The sequence below is a fragment of the Scyliorhinus torazame genome, chromosome 1, assembly GCF_047496885.1.
Source record: "Scyliorhinus torazame isolate Kashiwa2021f chromosome 1, sScyTor2.1, whole genome shotgun sequence".
NCBI classification, from domain to species: domain Eukaryota; kingdom Metazoa; phylum Chordata; class Chondrichthyes; order Carcharhiniformes; family Scyliorhinidae; genus Scyliorhinus; species Scyliorhinus torazame.
This window is the reverse complement of record NC_092707.1, coordinates 132,865,353-132,887,321: the sequence shown is the minus strand read 5'-3', so window position 1 is coordinate 132,887,321 and position 21,969 is coordinate 132,865,353. Positions and strand designations below refer to the sequence as shown.

The window sequence follows — 21,969 nt, the reverse complement described above, 5'->3', positions numbered from 1 at the left end:
CTCTTTTAACTTGAAAATAAAGTTAAGTTCAAATTGATAACCTGAAAGAGTGGTTATTATTTTCTCTTTAAAGTTTACTTTACTTCACTTAGCAAGCTGGACCCGTGTGTAAGTTACTAAGTGGTAAGTAGATAAAATTCTTCTACGAAGATACGGGTTATACCGGGGGATAACTTGAAACACTAGTTTGACCCGAATAGCATCCGCCGAAGTCTGCGTAGGAGTCGGGGGAGGAGAATCCCTGCTCACCATTTAGAATAAATCGGCCCTTTTTGGTATAGGGGGAATTCTAAGAATAATGGTGAGGTAAAAACTACACTGTACAAAACTCTAGTGCGGCCACATTTGGAGTATTGCGTGCAGTTCTGGTCGCCGCATTATAGGAAGGATGTGGAAGCATTGGAAAGGGTGCAGAGGAGATTTACCAGGATGTTGCCTGGTCTGGAGGGAAGATCTTATGAGGGAAGGCTGAGGGACTTGAGGTTATTTTCTTTGGAAAGAAGAAGGTTAAGAGGTGACTTAATTGAGGCATACAAGATGATCAGAGGATTGGATAGGGTGGACAGTGAGTCTTTTTCTTCAGATGATGATGTCTAGCACGAGGGGACATAGTTTTAAATAGAGGGGTGATAGATATAGAACAGATGTCAGAGGTACGTTCTTTACTCAGAGAGAAGGGCGTGGAATACCCTGCCTGTAACAGTAGTGGACTCGCCAACATTAAGGGCATTTAAATAGTCATTGGATAAACATATGGATGATAAGGGAATAGTGTAGATGGGCTTTAGAGTGGTTTCAAAGGTCAGCGCAACATCGAGGGCCGAAGGGCCTGTACTGCGCTGTAATGTTCTATGTTCTATATCAGATATGCCTGGGAGGGGATACGTGTCGAGCTGCGTGTACCTATTGATGGTCTGGCTGTAGTCCACGACCATCCTGTTTTTTCTCCCCAGTTTTCACAACTACCACTTGGGCTCTCCAGGGGCTGTTGCTGGCCTCAATTATGCCTTCCCGAAGCAGTCGCTGGACCTCGGACCTGATGAAGGTCCTGTCCTGGGCGCTGTACCGTCTGCTCCTGGTGGCGATGGGATTGCAATCTGAGGTTAAGTTTGCAAATAGGGAAGGTGGGTCGACATTTAGGGTCGCAAAGCCGCATACAGTAAGGGGTGGTAGGGGCCCGCTGAATTTCAGTGTTATGCTCTGAAGGTTGCACTGGAAGTCCAGGCCGAGTAGCAGGCAGCGCAGAGGTTGGGGAGGACGTAGAGTCAGAAGCCGCTGAACTCCACACCCTGGACAGTGAGAGTGGCAATGTAGTACCCCCAGATTGCCACGGAGTGGGACCCGGAGGCTAGGGAGATTTTCTGGTTAGTGGGGTGTACCGCGAGGGAGCAGCGCCTTACCGTATCGGGGTGAATGAAGCTCTCGGTGCTCCCGGAGTCCAGCAGACAGGAGATCTCGTGCCCATCGATCCTAATGTTGGTAGAAACCGTTGCCAGGTTGTATGGGCGCGACTGGTCAATCGTGACCGAGGCTAGACACAGCTGGTCTTCGGCGGTTGCGGGCAGCGCGCAGCCAGATGAGGTGCCCGGAGGGCATGGGTCCTGGTAAGATGGCGGCGCCCACGGGTCGCACGTGTCGTGGGGAAAACAAGATGGCGGCGCCTGACGATCCTGGGTAGAACAAGATGGCGGCGCCCACAGGCCGCATGTGGTGGGGGTCGAACAAGATGGCGGCGCCCACGGGCCGCACGTGGTCCGGGGACGGGAAGATGGCGGCGCACTGGCCGCACGTGGGTGGAGCTGGAACAATAGCGGCGACTGAGCGGGCCTGGCACACCACAGCGAAGTGCCCCTTTTTGCTACAGGCCTTGCAAAGGGTGCTCCGGGCCGGGCAGCACTGTCGGGGGTGTTTGGACTGCCCACAGAAGTAACATTTGGGGCCCCCGGGGTTGGTTGGCTGCCGCACGGCACAGGCGTGGGGCTGGCTGAGGGTGGTCGCTGGTGGGGTCCACGATGGGGCAGCCGTCTGCGGAGTCCACGGTGCACAGGAGGGGTGGGCCGCGCGGTCGGGGGCGTAGGCCTGGATGTTGCGCGAAGCCACCGTAAGTGAGAGCGCTAGCTTTTTGGTTTCCGCGAGGTCGAGCGTGGCCCCTTCTGAGTGGCGCTGGCGGATGTAATCGGACCCTATCACCGTAACAAAAGCGTTTCTCATGAGCAAGTTCGAGTGTTCCGTGGCCGAGACGGCCTGACAGTCACAGTCTCTAACTAGGGGAATCAGGGCACGCCAGAAGTCTTCCACTGACTCACCAGGAAGTTGACGAGTGGAGAGGAGGTGCCTGGCGTAGAGCGTGATAGTCCGCTGAGCATAGATTATCATAGAATTTACAGTGCAGAAGGAGGCCATTCAGCCCATCGAGTCTGCACTCGCTCTTGGTAAGAGCACCCTACCCAAGGTCAACACCTCCACCCTATCCCCATAACCCAGTAACTCCACCCAACACTAAGGGCAATTTTGGACACTAAGGGCAATTTATCATGGCCAATCCACCTAACCTGCACATCTTTGGACTGTGGGAGGAAAACGGAGCACCCAGAGGAAACGCACGCACACACGGGGAGGATGTGCAGACTCCGCACAGACAGCGTCCCAAGCCGGAATCGAACCTGGGACCCTGGAGCTGCGAAGCAATTGTGCTATCCACAATGCTACCGTGCTGCCCACTAGTTTTCCTCAGCCGCGTGTAAAGGATCTGAATCTTCTGAGCTTCTGGAATAGGGTCTGGCGCAGACCCGATGTATGCTTCGAAACAGGCTAGCCAATGTTCAAAGTCCTTTTTGGCATTGTCTGATTGCGGATGCAGCTGCAGGCGATCCGGCTTGATGCGTAGGTCCATCTTCTGAAAACTTAGTGTAATAAATTGATGCACGATCAAAAGACGAGAGTTGGGTGCAATCGAGGCTTTATTACAGTAAGATGTGTGGCCTCCTACAGAAAGCTGGTGAAATGGCTGCTGTGTGAGGAGCACACATATTTATACTCTGCCTACTGGGCGGAGCCAGCAGGCAGGGAACTACCCCGTACCTGTAGTACAGGGCCTTACCGTAAAGCACCTACACCAACATTCTCTATATACAATATATACATCAGTGGTGACTACCACATACCATGTATGCAGATTTGTGTTCGTGAGAACCGTTACGTAAGGCGCGCTGCTTATGACCGGAGAGGTGGTGGGGCGCCATGGATCACGACCAGACGGGAGCGGGGCGCCGCGCGCGGTTTACGCCTGGAGAGGGGGTGGGGCACCGCGGATTATGGCCGGGAGCGGGGCACCCCAGTTCATGGCCGGAGAGGGGGCGGGGCACCCCGTTTATGGCCGGAGAGGGGGCGGGGCGCCGCGGCTTACGGTCAGAGAGGGGGCGGGGCGCTGCGGCTTACGGTCAGAGAGGGGGCGGGCGCCGCGGCTTACAGCCAGAGAGGGGGCGGGGTGCTGCGGCTTACGGTTGGAGAGGGGGCGGGGCGCCGCGACTTACGGCCAGAGAGGGGGCGGGGTGCTGCGGCTTACGGTCGGAGAGGGGGCGGGGCGCCGCGGCTTACGGCCAGAGAGGGGGTGCGGGGTCGTAGCTAACGGTCGGAGAGGGGGCGGGGCGCCACGGCTTTCAGCCGGAGAGGGGGCGGGGCGCCGCGGCTTACGGCCGCAGAGGGGGCGGGGCGCCGCGTCTTACGGCCGCAGAGGGGGCGGGGCGCCCCGGCGCACGGTCGGACAGGGGGCGGAGCGCCGTGGTTTCCGGCAGGAGAGGTGGCTACGTCTTACGCACGGCGGCGGCCAGCCAGGGAGCTCGAACAACGGTGACTTTGTGAAAGCGCGGCAGCGGCCAAGCAGCGTGTGTGAGAGAGAAAGAGAAAAGATGCCGCGGGTTTACATCGGCAGGCTGAGTTACCAGGCCCGAGAGCGGGATGTGGAGCGCTTCTTCAAGGGGTACGGTAAAATCTTGGAGGTGGACATAAAGAACGGGTGAGTCGGTCAGACACCAGCCACGAAGAAAATGGCGCCTGAGCGGCGAGCGCCCCTCAAACACATCATGTCTGTTTCCCAAAAAGGGCCACCGTCATTATCCCAATCCCCTCCCCCAAAAGTACCCGGAGAAGGGTAGGTGAACCAGGCTCCTCTGGGCCCGATGCCGCCCCTCCACCTCCGGGGGGAGGGGAGCCTCTTGTATTTTTAATTCATCTCCCTCCCTCTCTCTGCTCTTTATTGGCGCTGGAGGTGCGTCACGGGCGCCAAACCAGTGGTAGCGCGTCCCCGTGATGCGCGCACTACTGGCGCGCGTGTGTGCCCAGTGCACGCGCGTCGCCTTTGCAATCCGCAGCCCTTTGTGCAGGACATGGCAAGATGGTCGTTCTGTGATTTAGATCGCCCCATTAAAGACGAGGAGCCGGCATTATCCGGATCTTGCCCGCCACTGATTATTTTTATGTATGTTTTTAACTGACATCCAGTATTAAGACGATAAATGTGAGGGCTCCTTATTGTGAGATTGTAACTTCCTGTTCCTGAACTTCCAGGCGCAGGAAGCATCATCTCAGCGTCTACTTATTTAATCAAATCTTTAAAGATTTTTTTACACCTCTGTGTTCTAGAATCCCTGCAGTGTAGAAGGAGGCCATTTGGCCCATCAAGGCTGCACTGACTATCTGAAAGAGTAATTCACCCAAACGCACTCACCTGCCCTATCCCAATAACGCCTTAATCTAACTAATAATAATCTTTATTAGTGTCACGAGTAGGCTTAACAATTAAGTTACTGTGAAAGTTCCCTAGTCGCCGCACTCCAGCGCTTGTTCGGGGAAGCTGACAGACGGGTGCATTGACGGAGAATTCAGAATGTCCAATTCACCTAACAAGCACGTATTTCGCGACTTGTGGAAGGAAAACCGGAGCACCCGGAGAAACCCCTCAGTGTACCTGAACAGGCGCCAGAGTGTGGTGACTAGGGGATTTTCACAGTAACTTCATTGCAGTATTAATGTAAGCCTACTGAAGGCACTAAGAAAGATTATTATTAGGAGTATTATCACATACATGAGATATTAGTGCAGAAGAAAAGGTGATGATGTATTTTAAAGGAGGGGAGAAAGTGAGGGGAAGAGACTTCGGGAGGTTACTTGCGGCTTGGGTATTTAGAGGTACATAGATACATTGAAGATAGGAGCAGGAGGAGGCCTTTAGGCCCTTCGAGCTTGGTCTGCCATTCATCACGAGCATGGCTGATCATCCAACTCAATAGCATAATCCTGCTTTCTCCCCATAGCTTTTGATCCCATTCTCCCTATATCTAGCCACCTCTTGAATATATTCAAAGTTTGAGCATCAACTACTTCCTGTGGTAATGAATTCCACAGGCTCACCACTCTTTGTGTGAAGAAATGTCTCCTTATATCTATCCAAAATGGTTTACCCTGAATCCTCAGACTGTGGCCCCTGGTTTTGGGCACACCCATCATTGGTAACATCTTCCCCACATCTACCCTGTCTAGTCCCGTTAAAATTTTATAAGTCTCTATGAGATCCCCCCTCATTCTTCTGAACTCCAGTGAGAGCGATCCCAGCCTAGTCAATCTCTCCTCATGTGACAGTCCCGTCATCCCTGGAATCAGTTTGGTAAACCTTCGCTGCACTCCCTCGAGAGCAAGAACATCATTCCTCAGAGAAGGAGACCAAAACTGCACACGATACCCCAGGTGTGACCTCAACAAGGCCCTGTATAATTGCAGCAACACATCCCTGCTTCTATACTCAACCTCTCGCAATGAAGGCCAACATACCATTAGCCTTCTTTACCGCCTGCTGCACCTGCAGGCTTGCCTTCAGTGACTGGTGCATAAGGACACCCAGGTCCCGCTGCACTCTACCAATTTACAACCATTCAGGTAGTAATCTGCCTTCCTATTTTTGCTTTGAAAGTGAATAACTTCACACTTATCCAAATTGTACTGCATCTGCCATTGATTTGCCCACTCGCCCAACCCGTCTAGATCTTGCTGTAGGATCCCTGCATCCTCGTCACAATTCACCCTCCCACCTAACTTGGTATCATGTGCAAACTATGAGATGTTACATTTTGTTCCCTCATCCAAATCATTAATATATATTGTGAATAGCTGGGGTCCCAGCACCGATCCCTGTGGTACCCCACTAGTTACTGCCTGCCAGTTTGAAAAGGACCCATTATTCCGTACTCTTTGTTTCCTCTCTGCCAAACAATTTTCTATCCATCTCAATACATTTCCCCTAATCCCATGCGCTTTAATTTTGCACAATAAACACCTTCTGAAAGTCCAAATATAACACATCGACTGGCCCCCCCTTGTCAACTGTACTGGTTACATCTTCAAAGAATTCCAACAGATTTCTCAAGCATGACTTCCCCTTCATAAATCCATGCTAACTGACTGATCCTGCCACTACTTTTTAAATGTTCTGCTATAAAGTACTTGATAATGGATTCAAGCATTTTCCCCACTACCGATGTTAGGCTTACTGGTCTATAATTCTCTGCTTCCTCTCTACCTCCCTGTTTGAAATTGGAGTGGCGTGAGCTACCCTCCAGTCAGCAGGGATAGTTCTAGAGTCTATAGAATCCCGGAAGGTGACCCCAATGCATCCACTACAGGGGCTGGTTTAGCACAGTGGGCTAAATAGCTGGCTTGCAATGCTGAACAATGTCAGCATCGCGGGTTCAATTCACGTACCGGCCTCCCCGAACAGGCGTCGGAATGTGGCGACTAGGGGCTTTTCACAGTAACTTCATTGAAGCCTACTTGTGACAAGCGATTGTCACTATTTCCAGAGCCACTTCCTTAAGCACTCTGGGATGCAGATTCTCAGGCTCTGGGGATTTATCCCCAGTAATCAATAATGAAGTGATTAAAATTGGGGGAGCGCACAAGGCCAAAATTGGAGGAGTGCAGACATCATGGATGCTTGCAGGACTAGATGTTATATAAATAGGGAAGGGGGGCCATGGAAACAAGGATTAGATGTTTAAAGTTCAGATGTTGCTGAGCCTGCAACCGGTGTGGGTCAGCAAACAGAGGTAATGGTTGAATGGGACTTGGTGCAATTACGAATACGAACAGCTCAGTTTTGAACGATTTTAGGTTTATGGAGGGAAAAGGCGGGGATGTCAACCATGTGAATGTTGGAATAGTAAAATCTAGAGGTAATAAAGCCATGGTGGAAGGTTTCAGCAAATGAACTGAGGCATGGGTAGGAGACTGGCACTATTACAGAGATGGAAGCCGATAGTCTTGGTGCAGAATTTGGTCAGAAGCTCATCTGGGAGCAAACAAGATGCCAAGATTGTGAGTCAGACCGTGACCAGGCAGCAGGATAAAGTTGGTGGTTGGGGAATAGAGTTTCTGGTGGGGTCGAAATACAGTGGCTTTGGTCTTTTTATGTTTAGTTGCAAAAAACCTCTGTTCATCAAGCACTGGATGTCAGACAAACAACATGACTTCCCTTTTGATACATTATTTGAAACAATCTGAGCTGTTACTTTCCTGTCTCATTACTGACAAATAAATTTGCAAAATAATTGTTTAAAATTCTGCATTTCTGAATAAAAAGTTTGGGTTGTCTTTGATCACTAAAATTAAAAATGTCCCATATATGAAACCGAGTATACCATATACTTTCTTAAATGCTTTAGCTTGGACTGCCACCTTCAAGACGTTAAGTCACAGCCATGTGAATGCCTGGTCCGTCTTAAAAGCAATCATAGTCAGCACCAGCGAGGAGATGATCGGTCTCTCGACCAGGAAACACCAAGACTGGTTCGATGAGAACGATCAGGAGATCCATGATCTCCTTGACCACAATACAAGGCTTTCCTGAACTGGCAGATCCACTAAAATTCGAGTAAAGGACCACGCCTTCAGGCAACTGAAGGCCGAGGTGCAACAAAGAACGTGACCTGAAGAGCAGATGGTGGAAAGAGTGCAGGAGACCCAGCAACTCACTGATAACCACGATGTGCGTGGCTTCTTGCTCACAATTAAAACCATCTATGGTTTGACTCACCCCACTGACTGCCTGAAACAGAGAGGCGCTCATCAAAGATAGAGAGGCAGTCAAAGCCTGCTGGAGGGAGCACTTCGAGGACCTCCTGAACCAAGACGCAGCTTTTTGACACAAACATTCTCAACACCATCCTGTAACATGCTACCCACCACCATCTCAGCACAACTCCGGCTTGCCATTAGATCGAAGAAGCCACTCGGCAGCTGAAGAACAGCAAGGCCTCTGGAACCCCCGCAGGCGTATTAAAATAGAAGCAGAGATGCACTCCTGACAAGAACCCACAACCTCATCACCCTTGGCTGGAAGGAAGAGAGCATGCCGGATGATCTCGAAATGCATTAATTGTGACCATCTTCAAGACAGGAGACGGGTCTGACTAGAAATTAGAAAGGACTTTCTCTACTCTCCCCAATGGGAAAGGTCACCGCAAGAATTCACCTCAACCGCTTCCTCCTTCCTGGTGGCTGAGAGCTCCTCTTTGAGCCAAGGTGCGGCTTCTATCCATCAAGGTATGGTATTCACTGGAAATGGTATTCAGACACAACAAATCCAGGAAAAGTGCAGGGTGCAGCACAAGCCTCTGTTAATGGCCGCCTTCAATCTCGCATAGGCCTTCAACTCTGTGAACCATGAGGGATTGTGGAGCATCCTCCTCAAATTCTGCTCCCCACGGAAATTCATCATCATTCTCCGCCTGCTCCATGATGACATGCAAGCCATGATCCTCACCAGCAGAATCACCACAGACCCAACATGCACAAAAAGGGCTGCATCATCGCACCAACAATATTCTCCATCTTCCTCGGACCAACACTCCACCCTAGCACCCTGCTGGAGTAGAGCTATCCTGCCGCACAACTGCAAAACTGTTCAACGTCTTGACGCCTCCAGGCCAGCAACAAAACAACCTCAACGTCTGTCATTGAGCTGCAGTATGCAGATGACGCCTGTGTGCGTTCACATTCAGGACTGAGCTACAGACCATCGACAAATTCACAGAGGCATATGAGAGAATGGGCCTCATATTAAATATCCAGAAAACAGAGGTTCTCTATTAGCTCGCTCCTGCCATGCTAAATTGTTCCGTAATTGGAAAAAAAAAGAATTGGGTGCTCTAAATTAAAATAAAAAGGCTATCCAACTTTCCCCTTAATCTCTTGGAAAGTCTTAATCAAATCATGCATTACCTTCTAAATTCCGAAGAAAACCGTCTTAGTTTGTATCGTCGTGCTTCATAATTCAACCCTTGAAGTCCAGGTTTTGTTCTGGTAAACCTAAGCTACACTTGCTCTTCAGGCAATATATAATAATCGCTTATTGTCACAAGTAGGCTTCAATGAAGTTACTGTGAAAAGCCCCTAGTCGCCACATTCCGGCGCCTGTTCGGGGAGGCCGGTACAGGAATTGAACACGCGCTGCTGGCCTTGTTCTGCATTACAAGCCAGCTGTTTAGCCCACTGTGCTAAAACAGCCCCATGATTCCTAATATATGCTTCCTAACATGTGGTACCCGGAACTGCTCACTGCACTCGAGGTGTCATCTAGCCAGAGCTTTGTCTAACTGTAGTATAACTCCTACCTACTTGTATTTGAATCCTCCAGGTACAAAGGCCAACATTCCATTTTAGCCTTTTTGATTATTTTCTGCACCTGTTCATATTTTAATGTTGGACCCCAAATCTCATTGAACCACCAATGTTTCTAGTTTTTCACCATGTAGAAAGTACCCTTACCCTACTCTCCGTTTTAGTGTTGAGCTCACACTTACCTACATTGAAATCTATGCCAAATTTTTACCCATTTACTTAATCTATCAATATATTGCAATTGTCATTTCATCAGTCTGCCTCTTCCTGAAGTCTGCAGCTACACTGTTTACTGTATTGCCCAGTTTTGTATCATGGAATAGAAACACAGAATGGGTTACTCATTGAAAGATGCTCAATATCCAAGTCCACGGAGCTTCCCACCTTTTTCTGCAATTTGACTACCAGATTTGAGGATTGCTGGCTGTATATCTGCTGATAGTCCAGGGCTACATTTATTTCCATATGCTTGCAAAGTGTTAGCTTTGGTGAAAAATATGTTAATTTTTTATTTTTCCATGACAGGTATGGCTTTGTTGAATTTGATGATCCTCGAGATGCAGATGATGCTGTTTATGAACTGAATGGTAAAGAACTTTGTGGGGAACGAGTAATCGTTGAACATGCTAGAGGTCCTCGAAGGGATGGTGGTTATTCCTCTCAGCGCAGTAAGCGTTTTCACTTTATTGGTCATCATTTTTAAATATTTAATGTAATTAATTGAAACTGTACCAAATCTGACTTGGTAATATATAATAACTAGCAACTGTTTACATTCGTAATAACTTAAAGCATTTGCATGTTAAAAACTTGTCTTATCGGAATTTGTTTTTTAATATTTATATACTTAATGTTAATTATTTAACTATTTTTGCTCGTTATTATAGTAAGTCATTTAAAATTATAATTGAATCGATGTTTTCATTGTGATTGTTGATACCATAGTCTTAACAAAGACCTCAATGTTTTAATTAAAAGAGTCCTTTGAGGCTAAGATGACTGCCTGTTCCATTTGCTGGCCTTGGGTTACCTTTCCATGAGTGGCTCTAAGACCTAAGACCATTGACCTTTGGCTGACCTTAAGGAAGCCATGTGACGACTGCTACTCTTGCCATTAGACCCAAGGGTTAGAGGCAGATGTGATAAAACTGAAAATAGGTGCCTGAAATCTTTTTCATGTCAGATATTCTGAAAACCTGTTTCACCGTAAGTATAGATGGTAACTGGTTTAGTGGTTTGGTTACTTTATCAAATCATTATCATTTTCATGTAATTTATTATGCATGCTTGTGTAAATATTTTTGATTCTATTAAAATAGTAAGTAGTATCTATACAAGTAAAATTAATTTTCTAATGTTTAATTCTCTAACATAGTTCTGATTTATGAAATGACGGTGAAAAGTAATGTTAATTTATATAATGGGGTGATAGTTTAGTTTAAATTGCTGGGGTGAAGTGTTAATATTTAGATGTCGTGTTTGTAATTTTATCGATGTAACCTGTTTTTAATGGGAAATTAAAATCAATGGATCTGCAGTAACTAAAATATTGCTGTTGTATTTACCTGTCACCTTAAAGGTGGTTATGGTTATAGAAGATCTGGAAGAGACAGATATGGACCTCCAACTCGTACAGAATATAGGCTTCTTGTCGAAAATTTATCTAGTCGGTGCAGTTGGCAAGATTTGAAGGTTTGTTCTGTATCTTGTATGACTGAAAGATTTGACAAAATATATATCTGGTGAATATTCCTTTTGGGGGACAAGATGCTTTCAAAGTTTACTGTGTAACCTGGTTTTAGACTTTTAAGTAGTTTATAGCCATAGACAAAGCAAGGAAATATTCTGAGTTATAGATGATTGTTAATGTAACACCTAGTTTGGTTTACTTTTAAAACATCCCAATTTAGCAAGATGTGAACTAGGTGCCTAAATATAGTTATTTTATTTCTTCATTTTGAAGAATAGAATGTGGACATTATTTAAATAAGCAAATAACAAGTGTGCCATGTAGACCATAAATTCCCATGTTTGATGCCCAGCCACTGTTGTGTTGTCTGATTCAGCAATAGTGACATATGTATGTAGGAATTGCAATTGGCATAAGCACAATTGGGCTTGATAGCGTTCAATCATCCAGTTTTCTTACCACTATTTAGTGATCTCTCTTGAAAAGTGCACCCTTGTGGTATTGGAATGAGAGCTGGATCAGGTTCCGCTTTAATGGCCATAGAGGCTCTCCTATGAAGTGACAGATTTGAGCGAGTGCCAGGTTCCCTTACAACATTCTGCTGGAAAAGCTAATGCCTTTTGAAGGAATAGGGAAATAATTGGATTTTTAAAAATACGTTGAATATTAACCATGCCTTGCTCAATATTTCAGTAAATTGTTTTGTCAGAGTAGTGCCTGATTATAATGCATCATCTTGTTTGAAACAATGACCTCCTAATATTTAAACATAAGTTTGCAATATGGGTTTCTAGCTCTGTAGAGTAGGAATAAAGTTGATGACTGAGTGTTATCTGTACACAATTAAAGCTATGTTTGAAAGGGTTAATAAATGTGAATAATATAAGAACTAACATGAAAATTACACTAGATTTAAGGAAGTTGAAGGGGTGACAAAAATGGAAATTGTAGTACCCAAAAATATTTTTATTTGTTCTCGGGATGTTGGTGATGATGGCACGACCTCATTTATTGCCCATTCCTAGTTGCCTTGAGGTGGTGATGGTTGGCTGCCTTCTTGAACCACTGCAATCCTTGTGGTGATGGTGCCATAAAAGTAGACAGTGGAACATCAGGTGGATTTCATTTCTGAAGGTAAAGTGCCTACATAAGAACCACTGGAATAGTGTATAAGGTTCAAGTTTAGAAGCAGGGTTAATGCTGGATGCACATAAATTTGCCATTTAAAATATTGAACATGGTTTATACATTTTAGTGTTTACTGATATTTTAGTATTGATCATCAGTTTTAGCTCAGGACACTAAAGCTGTGTCGCTGGAGGGCAGTCGGCAGTCAGCAAAAGCATACACTGCCTGATGGAATATCAAATGTCAGGAATGTTGATAAAAATATAATAATCTGGTTCAACTATGATTACTTTCCTTTTTTTAGTGAGGAATATGAAATATTAAAAACAGATATAAGTAAAATACAACATGAACAATGTTTAGCCGGATGTGTTGCTGAAATAGGTGCAATCTGCATTCACATAGAAGTTACATTGGATTAGACTTATTCAAACCACTAATGCAATACACATGTTCTTTTCATACCTCATTTTGCAGAATCTGGGCATTACGAGCAAATATATTTGAAAATGTGACGCTTAGTTATGAGGATATTATGTGAATAAACTTGCTTAGTTCAGAATGATTAGTACAAGTATAGTATACCAGATGAATATTATTTTTATACAGCCAATTAGTAATTCTAAGCTTCATATCATTGCATACAATATGTTCAGCTGCATTGCTTAAAGTTATATATCTCAATGTTTCTGTTTATTGAACATAATTAAATAGGAAATGTTGAATGAAAAGTAAAAGAAAACATTAAATTGCACTGTGCTTTTTTAGGATTATATGCGTCAGGCAGGTGAAGTTACATATGCAGATGCACACAAAGGAAGAAAGAATGAAGGTGTAATTGAATTCAAGTCTTACTCTGATATGAAAAGAGCGCTTGAAAAACTGGATGGCACAGAAGTTAATGGCAGAAAAATCAGATTGGTTGAAGACAGGCCTTCTTCGCGCCGGCGGCGCTCATACTCAAGGAGCCGCAGCCGTTCGAGGTAATTCTGGGTCATTTTAAAATCGACATTGTAGATCAACAGATAATTTGTCAAATTTTGCAGAGGGAGTTGTTGGTTTGTGGGTCTTATCAAAAACTTCAACTTCTAAAGACTTAAAACCTCCCTCCTAAACATCAAAACTACTCCCAAGTTCTGTTTTCTTTGTATTTATTTTTGAATAACTTGGGTAGGATATTTCCTCCATGTTCCAAGAACAATGCAGCAAACATTCACAGTCATCATTCACTCTGGTTGACCAGTGTTAACTTAAGCCTTGATTGTCTTAATGTTAGTTCTGGAATTTCGTAGTATTATGTGGCTGAATCTCTAACGTTGTTGTCTCCATCCCACCTAAACCCAAACTCAACTATGTCAATGGTTTTCAGCCAGCCTCCCATTTTCTTTCTAACCCCCATAAATCTGAGCTCATCCAAAATTGTGCTGCCCATTTTCTTCCTCACTTGTTTAAAGTCCTGTTCTCACTGACGTACATTGGCTCCCCATCTACCAGCACCTCGGTTTTAAGATTCTAACACTCATTCATATTTCTCAATGGCTTTGCCTTTTCCATCCTACAACCTTCCAATAATTCTGTATTCTGCTAACTTTAGCTTTTAGTTCCACCCTGTGCTTTTCCCCTACCATTGGTGGGCATACCTTCAGTATATGTACTAATATTTCTTCCATTTGCTTGAGGTGAGTTTCTTTCTGGCTGATTGCACTTCTGTGAAGTGGCTTACAACTAACTATCTTAAAGATGAAATATAATGCAAGTTGAGAATTTTTGTGTTTCTCCACATCTGGCCTCTTGCGTGTCCAGCATTTTCAACACCCTACCATGAATGACCATGTCTTCTGTCAATTTGTTCCTAAGTTTTAGAATTCTTGGGGCGGCATGTTGGTGCAGTGGTTAGCACTGCTGCCTCATGGCACCGAGGACCTGGGTTCGATCCTGGCCCCGGGTCACTGTCCATGTGGAATTTGCGCATTCTCCCCGTGTGTGTGGGTCTCACCCCCATAACCTAAAGATGTACGGAGTAGGTTGATTGGCCATGCTAAGTTGCCCCTTAATTGAAAAAAAAATGAATTGGGTACTTTTATAAAAAAATTTTAAAAGTTTTAGAATTCTCAAAGTCTGGTAATAATGGCTTCATTGAGAATTTGGAGGCAGTTTCGCCAACACTTTGGGTTGTGGGCAGAGTCAAAGGAAATGCCGATTCGGGGGAACCACAGATTTGAGCCAGGGAGGTGGGATGGAAATGGGAGGAGAAGGGGATTAAGACACTAAAAGATTTGTTTCTTAGGGGTCGGTTAGCAGGGCTGAAGGAGCTGGAAGCGAAGTATGGGCTGGAGCGGGGGAAATGTTTAGATACATTCAGGTTCGAGATTTTGCCAGAAAGGAGATACAGAGCTTCCCGGTAGAGCCGGCCTCCACATTGCTGGTGGAGGTGCTGACGACAGGGGGACTGGAGAAGGGGGTAGTGTCAGCGGTTTACGGAGCTATTTTGGAAGAGGAGAAGGCACAACTGGAAGGGATCAAAGCAAAGTGGGAGGAAGAGTTGGGAGAGAATATGGAGGAGGGGTTCTGGTGTGAGGTGCTCTGGAGAGTGAATGCCTCCACCTCGTGCGCGAGGTTGGGGCTGATACAGCTGAAGGTGATATACAGAGCACACCTCACGAGGGCGAGGATGAGCCGATTCTTTGAAGGAGTAGAAGATGTGTGTGAATGTTGCAGGCGGGGGGGCGGCGCTAATCACGTTCATATGTTTTGGTCCTGTCCAAAGCTAGAGGATTACTGGAAGGAGGTTTTTAGGGTAATTTCTAAAGTGGTGCACTTGAAACTGGACCCGGGCCCCCGGGTAGCCATATTCGGGGTGTTGGACCAGCCAGGGTTGGAAACGGGTGCGGAGGCGGATGTTGTAGCCTTCGCCTCGTTGATCGCCGGAAGGCGTATCCTGATGGGATGGAGAGCAACCTCTCCACCCTGTGCCCTGGCGTGGCGGGGGGACTTGTTGGAATTTGTGACTCTTGGGAAGGTTAAGTTTGAACTGAGGATGGAGGGGTTCTCCAATTCATGGGCATTATTCAACATGCACTTTCAAGAACTGGACAACATCGAACATTAGTTGGGGGGGGGGTGGGGGGGATTGGGTCAGGGGGGCGGTGTGTGTTGATGGTGACCATGGGTGATTCCTGATTCCTTTCTGTCATTTGTTTATGTGAACATGCAGGCTAATGTTTAGGGTTTGATGGGAGGATGGGATCGTTGTTATTGATATGGGGATTGACATATTTGTTACTGATTATTGTTTGTTGTTGGTGGGTGTAAATTTGGGAGAAAATGTTAAAAAGGAGGAGAATAAAAAATATTTATTTATAAAAAAAAAAAAGAATTCTCACCCTTAATTTATCCACATCCTCCTCTCTTTAAGGCTTTCATGAAAGCCCACCTCTTTGACAAGGCTTTTCAATATATCGTTTGCCTCAAAATCCATTTTGTCTGATAATACTCACGTGAAGCATCTTGGAAACGGTTTTTAAAATGTTTTTATTGTGTTTTGATTTACAAAGCAGATATATAAATATGAACCAACATTAGGAGATAAAACAGAGAGAAAACAAAATTTAAATGAAAAGTAAAACTAAAACTATTGACACCTATATCAGCTTCAACTATTTACATACATCGCAGTTTCCTTTCTTTTTTCTCCTTACTGTATTTGCAGTGGCAATTGTCTCCTGCGTTTCGACTTTGGTTCAGGTTGTTGCACCGTTTCCCCCCCACCCCCCGGCCATATGTCTCATGTTTCTCTTGTTGGGCTTGGTTGAGTTCCATGTTTCCCTGATCTTTTCCCTTCCCCTCTTCCTTACAGTGCCATGGCTGCGCCTTCCTCTTCTTTGTCTTCCTAGTTGTTGGCCACAAATAGGTCTTGATACAACCGAGTGAATGGCTCCCACGTTTTGTCGAAGCCTTCGTCCGACCCTCAGATGCCGAATTTAATTTTCTCCATTTTGAGAAATTCAGAGAGGTCGGACAGCCGATCTGCAGTTTTGGGTGGTGCTGCTGACCGCCAGACAAGCGGGAGGCAAATGCAAGGGTGTCAACCCTCTTCCCCATGGAGAGATCTGGCTCTCCTGATATCCCGGAGACTGCCACTCTCGGGCATGGCTTCGCCCTCATCCCACCACCTTGGACATTGCCTCGAAGAAGGCTGTCCAGAACCCAGCAAGTCTGGGGCAAGACCAAAACATGTGGACGTGGTGGGCCTGACCACCTTGGCACCGTTCGCACCTATCCTCCACCTCCAGGAAGAACCTGCTCATTCGGGTTCTGGTTAAGTGGGCTCTGAGTACCACTTTTAACTTGCACATGCGAAGGTGTAGTTGACACTGTGCAATGCTTTGCTCCAGAATCCCCAAGTCCTCTCTCGTCTCATCCAGTTGTGTGTTGGCCCCCCTTGGCAGTCGTCAGCACAGTTCCCTTTCCCTAAGATGTCCGTGTCCAACAGGTCCTCTAGCAGTGTTTGTCATGGCGGTCCCGGGTACGGTCCTTCTTTCCCTTTGTAGGAAAAATTTTATTTGTATATACCGGAGTACGTTGCCCCCCCACCAGCTGGAATCTTTGTCAGTTATTGGAGCATTGTTAGCCTGTTGTTTGTGCAAAAGTCCCTAATTGTCAGTGTCCCCCATCCGTCCGTCCCCCCCCCCCCCCCCCCCCCCCCCCCCCCCCTCCATCCTGTCTCCGCCGTTCAAAGGTAGCGTCCATAGTTGCCAGCGTGCACCTGCGATTGTTGCAGATGGGGGCTTTGTCGGACATTTCAGTTAATCCAAAATGTTGTCACAGTTGGTTCCACGCAAATGTGTGGACGAATGCGTGCCAAAGAAAGCAGTACGTGCGTTCCCCAACCGGAAACCATGGCTCAATCGCGAGATTGACTCCCTACTAAAGGACAGATCTGAGGCGTTCAAGGCAGACGACCCTGACCTATACAAGAAATCCAGGTACGACCTCCGCAAAGCCATCAGGAATGCCAAGAGAGAATATCAAACCAATCTAGAGTCACAGACAGACTCCCGGCGGTTGTGGCAAGGACTAACAACATAACGGGCTGCAAAGCGAAGCCGAACAGTATCTCTGGCAGCAGCGCACCCCTCCCCGATGAATTCAATGCATTCTATGCCTAGTTCGAGCAGGCAACCAACAATCCGCTGGCGAGTGCCCCAGCAGCCCATAATTCACCCATACCCACCATCACCGCTTCCGAAGTCAGATTGGCCTTCCTGAAAGTGAACCCTTGGAAGGCGACGGGCCCAGGCGGGATCCCTGGTCGTGCATTCAGGGCCTGAGCGGACCAGCTGGCAGAGGTATTCACGGACATCTTTAACCTGTCCCTACTCCACTCCAAGGTCCCCACCTGCTTCAAGAAGACCACCATCATACCGGTACCAAAGAAGAACCAGGAACGTGCCTCAATGACTACCGACCAGTGGCCCTGACTTCAGTCGTAATGAAGTGCTTCGAGAGGTTAATCATGAAGCGCATCACCTCCATACTCCCAGAACGCCTTGATCCACTGCAATTCGCATACCGCTGCAACCGGTCCACATCAGACACCATTTCCCTGGCCCTACACTCATCCCTAGAGCATCTCGAAAACAAGGACTCCGACATTAGACTCCTATTTATTGACTACAGCTCCGCCTTCAACACCATAATCCCAGCCAAGCTCATATCAAAGCTCCAAAACCTAGGACTTGACTCCCCACTCTGCAACTGGATTCTCGATTTCTGACCAACGACCACAATCAGTAAGAATGAACAACAACACCTCCTCCACAAAAGTCCTCAACACCGTCGCCCCGCAAGGCTGCGTACTTAGCCCCCTACTCTACTCCCTGTACACACACGACTGCGTAGCAAAACTTGGTTCCAACTCCATCTACAAGTTTGCTGACGATACGACCATAGTGGGCCGGATCTCGAATAACGATGAGTCCGAATACAGGAGGGAGATAGAGAACCTAGTGGAGTGGTGTAGCGACAACAATCTCTCCCTCAATGCCAGCAAAACTAAAGAGCTGGTAATTGACTTCAGGAAGCAAAGTACTGTACACACCCCTGTCAGCATCAACAGGGCCGAGGTGGAGATGGTTAGCAGTTTCAAATTCCTAGGGGTGCACATCTCCAAAAATCTGTCCTGGTCCACCCACGTTGACGCTACCACCAAGAAAGCACAACAGCGCCTATACTTCCTCAGGAAACTAAGGAAATTCGGCATGTCCACATTGACTCTTACCAACTTTTACAGATGCACCATAGAAAGCATCCTATCAGGCTGCATCACAGCCTGGTATGGCAACTGTTCGGCCCAGGACCGCAAGAAACTTCAGAGAGTTGTGAACACTGCCCAGTCCATCACACGACCCTGCCTCCCATCCATTGACTCCATCTACACCTCCCGCTGCCTGGGGAAAGCGGGCAGTATAATCAAAGATCCCTCCCACCCGGCTTACTCACTCTTCCAACTTCTTCCATCGGGCAGGAGATACAGAAGTCTGAAAACACGCACGAACATGCTCAAAAACAGCTTCTTCCCCACTGTCACCAGACTCCTAAATGACCCTCTTATGGACTGATTTCATTAACACTACGCCCTGTATGCTTCATCCGATGCCGGTGCTTATGTAGTTACATTGTATATGTTGTGTTGCCCTATTATGTATTTTCTTTTATTCCCTTTTCTTCTCATGTACTTAATGATCTGTTGAGCTGCTCGCAGAAAAATACTTTTCACTGTACCTCGGTACACATGACAATAAACAAATCCAATCCAATCCAGAGTGTTGCTACCACCACTGGGCTCGGTGAATATTTATTAGGTGGGAATGGGAATGCCGCCGTGGATAGGGCCCGGAGGGATGTCCCTCTGCAGGATCCCTCCTCCATAATCACCCACTCGGCTTCTGGCTCCTTTATCCACCCCTTTCGTCTCCTCAGTCGCTGCCAAGTGGTAATATTGCAGGTTTGCGGAGGATTAGGACATCCATTGATATTGTTCTCTGCTGTACTTTCTTTGGGATCCTTGCATTCTCCCCACCCCACACAAACTGCATAATCAGTTTGTCCAGTGAATTGAAAAAGGCCTTGGGGATGTAGATCGAGATGGATCTAAACAGAAAGTGGAACCTGGGCAGTATGTTCATTTTGATCATTTGCACCCACCCCGCCAGGGAGAGTGGGAGTGTGTTCCATTTCTTTTTTAAAAATATTTCATTAAGGCATATATAATTTTAACAATTTTCAAGAGGAAAAAACAACAAAACAAATAGCACCCAACCAACCACGAAACCCAGCCATAGAACATAAGAACTAGGAGCAGGATTAGACCATCTGGCCCTTCGAGCCTGTTCCGCCATTCAATGAGATCATGGCTGATCTTTTGTGGACTCAGCTCCACTTTCCCGCCCGAACACCATAACCCTTTATTCCTTTATTCTTCAAGAAACTATCTATCTTTATCTTGAAAACATTTAATGAAGAAGCCTCAACTGCTTCACTGGGCAGGGAATTCCATAGATTCACGACCCTTTGGGTGAAGAAGTTCCTCCTAACCTCAGTCCTAAATCTGCTTCCTGTTATTTTGAGGCTATGTCCCCTAGTTCTGCTTTCACCCACCAGTGGAAACAACCTGCCCGCGTCTATCCTATCTTATCCCTTCGTAATTTTATATGTTTCTGTAAGATCCCCCCGCATCCTTCTAACTTCCAATGAGTACTGTCCCAGTCTACTCAACCTCTCCTAGTAATCCAACCCTCTCAACTCTGGGATTAACCTAGTGAATCTCCTCTGCACACCCTCCAGTGGCAATACGTCCTTTCTCCAGTAAGGAGACCAAAACTGAACACTACTCCAGGTGTGGCCTCACTAACCCCTTATACAGTTGCAGCATAACCTCCCGAGTCTTAAACTCCATCCCTCTAGCAATTAAGGATAAAACTCCATTCGCCTTCTTAATCACCTGTTGCAGCTGTAACCAACTTTTTGCAACTCATGCACTAGGACACCCAGGTCCCTCTGCACAGCAGCATGTTTTAATATTTTATCATTTAAATAATAATCCCTTTTGCTGTTATTCCTACCAAAATGGATAACTCACATTTGTCAACATTGTATTCCATCTGCCAGACCCTTGCCCATTCACTTAAACTATCCAAATCCCTCCGCAGACTTCCAGTATCCTCTGCACTTTTTGCTTTACCACTCATCTTATTGTCGTCTACAAACTTGGACACATTGCACTTGGTCCCCAACTCCAAATCATCTATGTAAATTGTGAACAATTGTGGGCCCAACACTGATCCCTGAGGGACACCACTAGCTACTGACTGCCAACCAGAGAAACACCCATTAATCCCCACTCTTTGCTTTCTATTAATTAACCAATCCTCTATCCATGCTACTACTTTAACCTTAACGCCATGCATCTTTATCTTATGCAGCAACCTTTTGTGTGGCACTTTGTTAAAATCTTTCTGGAAATCCAGACATACCACATCCATTGGCTCCCCGTTGTCTACCGCACTGGTAGTGTCCTCAAAAAATTCCACTAAATTAATTAGGCACGACCTGCCCTTTATGAACCCATGCTGCGTCTGTATAATGGGACAATTTCCATCCAGATGCCTTGCTATTTCTTCCTTGATGATAGATTCCAGCATCTTTCCGTCTACCAAAGTTAAGCTAACTGGCCTATAATTACCCGCTTTCTGCCTACCTCCTTTTTTAATCAGTGGTGTCACGTTTGCTAATTTCCAATCCGCTGGGACCACCCCACAGTCTAGTGAATTTTGGTAAATTATCACTAGTGCATTTGCAATTTCCCTAGCCATCTCTTTTAGCACCCTATCAGATAAAATACGTGCCGTTATATCCGGTCAGGTTTCCTTTACTATCAGTCATCATTAGTCTAATCGGATCCCCTTCCCAGGAGCCTCCACGAGTTTGATTTTCAACTCCTGACCAATCAAAGATGAATAGTCCTTTAGCTGTAAGGTGGAACATAGGGGTTGCCAATTCAAGGTCTGATCACACTGACTCGTGCCTACTGAGTGGGTCCCATAAGTTTTATGATTCTTAAAGCATATACTTCCTTTTGGGACTCCAGTATAATTGGGAAGGATCAACCAGGGCGGTTGATGGGTTACATTAAACCTAGGCCATCACCATTCCTCAAACCTATTCATATTGTATCAAACTGATCTCCAATCTAACATATTCTGTGTATCTTCACCACATCCTGTACTATTTTGTCTTAGAGACCATTCTGCTATGTCTTTACTGGTGAATGGGATATGTCGCACAGGGAAGCCCTCCCCCGAGCATCTGGGAATGTGTACAAACCCAACAATTGAATTTATTTACCCTCTCTGCGTATGAGTGGGACATGTATATTAATGTGTTAATATGCAGTTTACCCTCTACATGATGTTGGATTAATA

At 46.3% G+C, this 21,969-nt stretch overlaps 1 protein-coding gene across 1 annotated transcript in view; it reads left to right on the top strand.

The window, feature by feature from the left end:
- The first annotated feature begins 3,797 nt into the window (after positions 1 to 3,797).
- LOC140412899 (uncharacterized) overlaps positions 3,798 to 21,969 on the top strand; it is a 32,964-nt gene continuing 14,792 nt past the window's right edge. Inside the window, exons 1-4 of the mRNA XM_072500863.1 lie at positions 3,798 to 4,015; positions 10,195 to 10,337; positions 11,249 to 11,361; positions 13,256 to 13,470. Coding sequence (XP_072356964.1) covers positions 3,909 to 4,015; positions 10,195 to 10,337; positions 11,249 to 11,361; positions 13,256 to 13,470 — 578 coding nt within the window. The 5' untranslated portion in view covers positions 3,798 to 3,908. The remainder of the gene's footprint in view (positions 4,016 to 10,194; positions 10,338 to 11,248; positions 11,362 to 13,255; positions 13,471 to 21,969) is intronic.